This window comes from Garra rufa, chromosome 3 (genome assembly GCF_049309525.1).
Source record: "Garra rufa chromosome 3, GarRuf1.0, whole genome shotgun sequence".
In the NCBI taxonomy this organism is placed as follows: domain Eukaryota; kingdom Metazoa; phylum Chordata; class Actinopteri; order Cypriniformes; family Cyprinidae; genus Garra; species Garra rufa.
Genome location: NC_133363.1, coordinates 67,843,334 through 67,852,787, shown reverse-complemented (window position 1 = coordinate 67,852,787; position 9,454 = coordinate 67,843,334). Strand labels below are relative to the sequence as shown.

General features: G+C 38.6%; 1 protein-coding gene across 1 annotated transcript in view; it reads right to left on the bottom strand.

The window, feature by feature from the left end:
* Positions 1-356: 356 nt before the first annotated feature.
* Positions 357-9,454, bottom strand: part of LOC141331478 (transducin-like enhancer protein 3-B) — a 36,222-nt gene continuing 27,124 nt past the window's right edge. The window contains exons 15-21 of the mRNA XM_073836541.1: positions 9,201-9,277; positions 8,659-8,908; positions 7,629-7,876; positions 5,867-6,014; positions 4,505-4,655; positions 4,089-4,165; positions 357-1,957 (exon numbers count right to left, since the gene is read on the bottom strand). Of these exons, the coding sequence (XP_073692642.1) occupies positions 1,850-1,957; positions 4,089-4,165; positions 4,505-4,655; positions 5,867-6,014; positions 7,629-7,876; positions 8,659-8,908; positions 9,201-9,277 (1,059 nt within the window). The 3' untranslated portion in view covers positions 357-1,849. The remainder of the gene's footprint in view (positions 1,958-4,088; positions 4,166-4,504; positions 4,656-5,866; positions 6,015-7,628; positions 7,877-8,658; positions 8,909-9,200; positions 9,278-9,454) is intronic.

Here is a 9,454-nt window from a genome sequence, read left to right as displayed (position 1 = left end):
GATAATCCACCTGAGGTGAGCAAATCAAAAGGGCGTGTTGTGTGTGTCACCAGCTGTGGTTGGGGGACCGCAGGGCATATTTGAGTCAGCTGGGTCTGTGGTTACAACAGATAGCTGAGGCAGCAGAAACTATGTCTCTTTTACACACACACACACACACACACACAACTTCATGTCTCAAGTCTTCAGTCAGCCTTTCAGCAGCTTGACACCACGTTGGAACATCCAGATAACATACCCAGCATTCCTGGCCTCTGTCATTAGTCTCCATACTTAAGACATATGGGGTGAACATGACAACAAGCTTGTGACTCAAATCCCACAACGATGCTCTCAATTAAACCAACATCATGACACACTTTACAAAAAAAAAGTTTATTGAATTATTAACAACTGTACATGATCAGTGCTGACACAGTTTGCTACATACTTTGGTGTGAAGTTGAGAGGTTGTGAAAGGCAGGCGGGTCAGGTTCTGTATTGTACTAAAGACGGAGTTTGCCGTGACCGGTTCTGCTGTGGCCCCATGAAGCAGACGCCAGTTCCCACAGTTAAAACAGTCCACATTTACACAAAAAGGGTTAGCCAGGATCAGGTTTTAAAAGAGCCATTCTCTCTTCTCTCTCTCTTTCTCATGCGCGCACACTTTCACACAGAGCTTCCACCAAAGTCAGTGCAGGCAATGAATATATTCATTAGAAAACTGGCTCAACTTGTACAGAAGCGAATCCCCAATTGACTCCAATCACTCACATAGAAAGTGGTTTACATCAATCTGTGAGTGAAAACAGGGCTGCAGGCTCATTAAGGTGGGGCTCTACAGCAGAAGTAAGCTGTCAATCACTTGGGGTGAGTCACATCCCGTTTCAACAACAGCGAACTACAGTGGGGCTGCTTATGGGATCAGTTGGCAAGTTACTCATTGCAATGTGTGATCCACGCAGAGTCAGCATGTTACAATCACACTTCGCTATCCGAATTCCTCTTTCCAACAAGACGCCACACAATGCAAAGGGCACAGAAAAGTAGTACAGTTAGTCATTCTCCAAGTTTAATATCGCTGTCAATTTACAAACATCTCCTCTGGGCTGTTTCCGTCGCATTCCGACTTCCGCAGGATTCCAGTCTGATCCCATTTTCCACGAACAGCACGTAGGCTCAAAAAGCGAAAAAGAATTACTAAGATTATTCTGGAACAGGAAGGGGTTTTCCACGTGAGCCTTTTAGCAAATGGCTAGCCCAGAGAGTGTGCTTACAAAATCGAAATTAAAAAGTGTGTCCTAATCTACATTCATCAAGCATTAAGGACATGAGGACAAAGAAACCCATCACAAGTATATCAGGACATGGAAATATATAATTATATATATTTATAAAACGTCTTTATTACTCCATATATACACTTTTTAACAAATTGTCCAGGGAGCAGGAGGCTAAAATTGAAGCACTGCTTCATATAACATCACAGATCGTTCACTTTTCGTCAAAAGGAAGGAAAGAAGGCGGGGGGGGGAAATACTATGGAAGGAATAGGCACACACAATCCCATGAGCAGACCGAAAGCAAAGGCAAGACAATATTTACTACATTAGTGCCGTCAGGAAGTCCTTGGGACAGTTTAACACGTTTCCGTTCGGATCCGAAGAGGACCGCTCCACTGCTGTAAGAATCCAGGTAGGTTAAAAATAAAAACATCTGGGAACCCATCCCAACGGACCAACCAGTTCCTAACCTGGGTTCCTACTATTAAAGGAGGAAAAGGTGGAGGAGTGATCCCTTGAATCCATTAAATATCAGGCCCAAAGAGAAGCTGCAAACATAGGTCTTTAGATCTCACGAAGCAGTGGATTTAGTAGATCACTTCATACACAGTGGCCTTCTTGTCTCCGGATCCCGTCACAATGTACTTATCATCAGCCGAGATGTCACAGCTCAGGACGGAGGACGACTCCTTTGACTGTGGAGGGAGGAAAGCAGGAAAACGATTAGCTGACATAATCAAACAGAGACTCGGTGACATCATAAACCACAGAGCAGCATGTCAACATCACTCCCTTCTAAATATTAACCGAAGCATTAAAGCCACTCTGAGAAGCAAATAGGTGTGTAGACAACTGGCAACGTATGTGTGTGATTTTTGCCAGAGGCAGGAAGTCTTAAGTCGCTCAATTTAACGGCCATCATCTAATTAAACGCTCCCAAGAATTCCTCTTGTGTTAATAGATTATCATAACAGATTATCATGACAGCAGTCAGACTGAAAGAAAGAGGAAATGTGTGGAACTTCAGGAGGACGATCAAAATCACTATTTTTTTGTGAAAAGTGACAGATGGTGAATGCAAGAGTGTGAAGGGGATTGCCAAGACATTTTAAATTATTTAATTCAGGGAATATTGCCTGGATGTCGCAATAGTAGGATTGAGAATCATTTTAAATACACTGCCGTTCAAAAGTTTGGGATTTTTAATGTTTTTTTTTTAAAGAAGTTTATTATGCTCATCAAGGCTGTGTTTATTTGAACAAAATTATATTTTAATACATTAAAATATAATTTATTCCTGTGATCAAAGCTGAATTTTCAGTACAATAACATTGTATTCAGTGTCACATGATCCTTAATAATTCTAATATGCTGATTTATTATCAGTGCTGGAAACCGTTGCGCTGCTTATTTTTTTTTAGGATTATTTGATTAAAAATAATAATAATAATAATAATAATAATAAATTAAAAATAATAGCATTTATTAAAAATAGAAATCTTTTGTAATGTATACCACCATTCAAAAGTTTGGTTTCAGTACATTTTTGTTTTGAAAGAAATTAATACTTTTATACAGCAAGCAGCACAACTGTTGCCAACATTGATAATTCTAATAATAAATCAGCATATCAGAATGACTTCAAAAGGATTATATGACACTTAAGACAAATTTTGCATCACAGGAATAAATTGTATGTGACCCTGGACCACAAGAACAGTCTTAAGTAGCGCGGTATATTTGTACCAATAGCCAAAAATACATTATATGGGTCAAATTTTTATGCCAAAAATCATTAGGATATTAAGTAAAGATCATGTATGTTCCATGAATATATTTGGTAAATTTCCTAGCGTAAATATACCAAAACTTAATTTTTGATTAGTAATATGCATTGCTAAGAGCTTGATTTGGACAACTTAAAAGGGGCTTCTCTCATCATTTTGATTTTTTTGCACCCTCAGATTCCAGATTTTCAAACAGTTTTATCCCGGCAAAATACTGTCCTATCCTAACAAACCATATATCAATGGCTTATTTAATCACCTTTTAGATTCATCTCAATTAAAAAAAAAATGCCATTATGACTAGTTTTGTGGTCCAGGATCACTTATTACACAATATCACTTTTTTCCCTGTATTTTTGATCAAATAAATACAGCCTTGATGAGCATAAGAGACTTAAAAAAATAATAATAAAAATAACATTACAAGTCTTACTGATTACAAACCTTTGAACAGTTGTGTACAATTGAAATAATGTTCCAGTAAAGCTTTTATTTAACTTTTCTCCAAAAAAAAAACAAGCACAAATATTGCGGAGCAAACTCTCAATAGTAAACAGCAAGAAATATGACAAACCCAGAGTAGAGTAGCGATTTATTTTAAACATTTTATTATATATTTGCATATTTTTTTAAAACAATTTTTAATAGTTTAAAATTTTGGTTTAATAAAGAAATAAAAAAAAGTTTGAAATCTGTAGCTGTTCCACTGACACTACTGATTGTCTGTATTTTATGATGTCCATTATTTTGACAAGGCCATTCAGAATGGCTCAAAAATGGCAACCTTGTTTCCTCAAACTTGCTAGACCATTAAACTCGCAAAATGTTTGTCAACAAAGATGCCATTTTAAGCATTGTAATGGACAATTTTTTGTACAGCAAAAATAAAAGCTATCCCCTAAAGGCCCCATTTACAACAAGGATAAAGGTCCCAAAGAAAGCCTGAAGTGAGAGAATCTATGAATCTTACAATACAAATCACAAAAACTGTATTACAAACTGTAGCAAGGGGGAGGGAATGAGGTATTGATTGACATACCTGGAAAATGCTGGCACCATAGGGAGTCCTCCAGGCATTCAAGAGATTGTCCTTCCCAGTGCTCACAAACCATTTACCTTTAGGAAATGGAACAAACACACATGCACTAATGGGTACAGAGTCAAGGTTGATCTAAATGACTTGATTCACTACAGCTTGACTTATTTGGAAGTAGAGTGGGCCATTAAGAGAAAAAGAGAGAGAGCGAGCGCACTGGAGGTGGTACAAAGTGCAACCTTGCCCCGCTAAAATGGAAAAACACCACTGAATACAAAAGTAAGGCTGAAGAACTCTGTGCAATTGTTTTCCCATGTCATGTCTCAGACATATTTTACAGCAAGTCTATTTTTTTTTAAATTCCATTTATTCTCAGGTGCAAGATGTGCTACATATAAGGTGAAATAACAGTGTCTTACCACAGTAGGCAAATTTGAGGGAGAGGACACAGCTCTCATGCAGGTGCAGCTGGTACTTGTCAGGCTTGGTGTGATGAAGCACCTCCACGTTACTGCTTTCCATACCCACAGCAAGCCACTCGCCCGTCGGACAGTAGCCCAAAGAGAAGATCTGTATCAGAGCACAAAACACAAAGCCCATCACACACTGATCTAAAAGCATATAGACTATTTATGGATAAACAATGGTTTGGATATTTAATGTGTGACCCTGAACCACTAAACCAGTCATAAGTAACACAGGAATATTTGTAGCAATAGCTAAAAATACATATTATGGGTCAAAAATTTTCTTTAATGCCAAAAATCATTAGGATATTAAAGGTTGTATCAGCGATTTCTAGCCTGAAACATAAAGCGTCAAATTCAGCTGACCTTTCATCACGAGCCGCTCGCTGCTTGCCCCATAAATTGTCTGTGAAAAAAAACGTGTCTCTCTGGTCAGCCTAGGGTCCGAGATATGCCAAAAAAAACAATCGGCACTACCAACCTTTCCACACATAAACAGTGTTCCAACCAATCAGCGTCAGGGGTTTGGTGTTGTGGACTTTCGCTCCGCCTCCCTCACATCCCAGCACCAGTAGGAAAGTCCACAACACCACACCCCTGACGCTGATTGGTTGGAACACTGTTTATGTGTGGAAAGGTTGGTAGTGCCGATTGTTTTTTTGGCATATCTCGGACCCTAGGCTGACCAGAGAGACGTGTTTTTTTCAGACAATTTATGGGGCAGGCAGCGAGCGGATCGTGAAGAAAGGTCAGCTGAAATTGACACTATGTTTTAGGCTAGAAATCGCTGATACAACCTTTAAGTAAATATCATGTTCCATAAAGATACTTTGTAAATTTCCTACCGTAAATATATCAAAACTTAATTTTTGATTAGTAATATGCATTGCTAAAAACTTCATTTGGACAACTTTAAAGGTGATTTACTCAATATTTTAAATTTGTTGCACCAAATTGTTTAAATGTTGTGGTACAATGCATTGCATACACATAGATATACACAAATACACTAGTGTTCAATTTTGAATTTTTTAATTCTCAAAATTAACACTTACTCGGAAAGGTTTAGCATATCTACATTATTATGTGAGAACCAAATCAGCATATTAGAATAATTGTTGAAGGATCATGTGACACTGAAGACTTGAGTAATGGCTACTTAAAACTCACCTGTCACCACAGGAATAAATTACATTTTAAAATAAATTCAATATATTTTTGATAAATGCTGCCTTGGTGAGCGTAGTAGATTTCTTTTAAAACTATTACCATTCAAAGGTTTAGGGTTGGTAAGATTTTGTGTGTATTGTTTACCTGTGAAGTAAAGTCATGTTGCTGAAGCTGCCGTCCCTCTCTCAGGTCCCAGGACCGTACTGTGTTGTCCAGTCCACCTGTCCAGAGTTTGGTGCCATCATGGGAAATATCTATACAACTTGCACCATCTGTGTGGCCCTGGAACTGCCTATATACATGGACAAGAAAAATACACATTATCATTTAATGCAATAGAACAGTGTATACATCTCCATCCACAAATAGGGATGCACCGATCCACATTTTTTCACTTCCGATCCGATTCCGATACCTGAATTTGGATATCTGCCGATACCGATACTATTCCGATACCAGAGCTCTATTTGCTTTTATATCACTATGACTATTATCATTATTGTTGATTTTATGTGGCTGTAACAAACTTCTCTACAAGCAAGTCTAAGTATCTCCCAAAAAGCAACTTGAGGTAAGTATGAGGTTAGAAAATGGCAGAAATCCCATCCTGAAAACAAATATGCAACTTTAAGGGTTTAAATTGATATTTAAATTTCAAGACAGGGTTACTAGATACTAGTGCAATATACACTCTTGTTGCATAAAACATAAAGGTTTTCAAATATTTGAAATAAAAAATAAATATTCACACTATAAATAGAACAATGTGCATCTGATCAACATAAATTCAGTAAATTCTTGCTTGTGTAGCAGCAACAAAATAAGGTTTTCAAATGTTAAACATTTTGAATAAAAGTGCAATAAGTGCACTTTTCGGATCAGCAAAAAAACAAACAAAACAAAAAAAGTTTGTTGTTTATTAATTACTGAATGCTTACTTTAAGTACTTCTAATCCACAGCAAAAACTAGCTGAACTAATATAATAAGTAACAGAACAAGAACACTAACACAAATGACAAGTGTAGATGAATACAACATAAAGTTACTAATAAAATCAATAATACTAGTATTCAGGTGCAGAAATTTAATAATTAATTGATAAATAACTAGTGCTTCTCACTGCAGGTATTTATAGGATGCTGTCTCTTTAAGGCCTAACGCACGTAATACTGGCACGCATCTCCTTCTCAGCTGTTTCGGTTCACTGAAGACATAACCGACGCTGTTACCAGAATAAAACAACGGGTATTTAAACATAACTTTGTATGAATGTTTCTGTTCAAGAGACGTTAAAGAGTAATCAGTCTGTGAATCGCGCAGTTTGAATCACGTCTCTCTCTCTCTCTCTCTCTCTCTCTCTCTCTCTCTGTGCGCGTGCTCGCTTCAGGTGTGTGCGGCAACGTTAAAAACAGAAAATAACACGCACGAAGTCTACAAATAATAAACTTTTACTCTATGATGGGTAATATTTAACAGTTAATCTACTAAATAAATCCACGAGGTGCCACCTCTCGGAACAACGGCTTTGCAAACATTGCACGTTGCTGTCTTTGCGGCGTTTCCGACCGTAAAGTATTTCCACACAGCGGACATGTATGACGCTCAATGCTAAACTGCTACCTGCAAACTGAAGATTTCCTGAAAGGAGGCATCTCATCTCTCTCAGTGTCTTATTGGAGCACAGACACGTCACCTAGCCCGGGATCACTTGTGAAGTCATTTCAGCAGACAGCACTGTACGTAGACATAACTCTGGATCGGAAATTTCTCTAGGTTGGATCGGAAATTTCCGATCCATTAATTAAGCTGGTATCGGAACCCGATACCGATACTGGATCGGATCGGCCCCATCCCTATCCACAAAGAGACCTTATTTCATGCAGCATTCCCTGGCACGCTTCCTACCTGACAAGGGTTTGGTTATGAAGATCCCAGACAGCAATGTTTCCATCACTGCAGCAGGAGAAGCAGACCTTGGCGTCAGGGCTGATCGCCAGCGCATAGCAGGCCGGAGCAGAAGAGGTGAGCTCGGCTTTGATACGGGGAGTCTGAGAGGCCAAATCCCATATGGTCAGAGTGCTGGCTTCCCCTCCAACGATCAAAGTACGGCCATCCGGAAGCAGCTTACAGGAACGGATATAGTTATCCCTGTTCTGAAGAGAGAGAGAGAGAGAGAGAAGCGGGGAACACATGTTGAGAGATGGACATTTTTTAAATTCTGCATTAAAAGAGGATTTTGAAAGAGGAAAAGGAAAGAAAAAAAAAAAAAAAAGTGTACAAAACAATTTTTTGTATTTTATAAGAATATGTACAAATATCCCTCTCTAGCCCTTAATAATCAGGCTGAAGAGGTGAACCAATCAAAATGGCAGGGCTGAAAAGCAGCCATTCAGCTCCCTGTTATTTGCTCTGGCTCTCTAAATCCTGTCTAACCTGTGTTTATGAAGGTTAATCGAGGAGGAGAGGCGGCCGATAAGAGGGCACAGAATGGTAAGTGGGTAGGGAAAAGCTTTTAAGGGTTTTTAGTTGCAGCACCAGGATGAAGCACATTTTCAAATTAGCAGGAGAGTTCTAGATCTGTTCCTGAGGGAGATCAATAAGTCCAGGCTTTCAGACAAATTAAATCACTTTATAATGGCCGAACAGCTCATCAAATACACCGCTTTCTGCACTATGGAGCAGGCACAGGTACATGCACACACACAAAAAAAGCAAGTTACACAGATTGAGGGGGATAATGGAGATCCATCCTGGTATTTTCCCCTGGAATAACTACACATAGCCCAAAGATGGGTTCTTTATTTAGCAAGGGGATTAAAGGGAGGATAAAGATTAAAAATAGAAATGTTTAAAAAATGGTTTAAAAAGAGTGGATGGTATTTCATAAAAGGTAATTCTGGTAATTTGTGTGGATTGATTAGACATAAATTTTTACCAGACAGTCGAGTTGCGAGACGGGGCTCTTGCTGCCGGGCTGACTGATGTCCCAGATCTTCACGCAGCCTTTGCCGCCGGTATAGACGTGCCGCGTGGGGTTGCTGATGGTTACGGCACACACCACCTCACCATGGCTGAGTGTGTTTATCTGACGGGCGTGACGGGGAATGCCTGGACCAATCAGAGCATCTGGAGGAAAAGGTACTGGTTGCATCTGTCCATCCGCACTGACGTGAAAGGAGTAGGCCCTGTTTATCAGAACATAAATGAATGAGATAAGAGTAAGAATGATCAATAACCATAACAAATAATCCTTAATAATCCTCAAGAAACATTGCCTATTATCAATGTCACAGTGTTTTTTTATGTGATTATTTAACCAATAGAAAGTTCAAAAGAACAGCATTTAGTTTAAATCTTTTCCAACACTATAATGTCACTTTGATCAATTTAATGCAACCTTGTTGAATTAAATTATGAATTTAAAAATAAACTCTAACAGTAATGTGTTATACATAGTTCAGGTTCAATAACACTTACGGTTTTCCTCCAGGTATGGAGGTCAGACTTGCTGGCAGACCGGGGGCACGCATGTGGGGATGAGGATCAAAGCCCGCCTGCAACACATACATTTTAGCATGAAAGAGTAAAATGTGAAAAATACATATGCTGCAACACAAACAGACACTGACTTGATATTCAGATTTTTTCCCTTATATCAGCTCTATTTCATATTTTAATATATTGTTAATATTCTAGTTAAGCTTTTGTTCACGCTTTATCTCTCCCCTCAA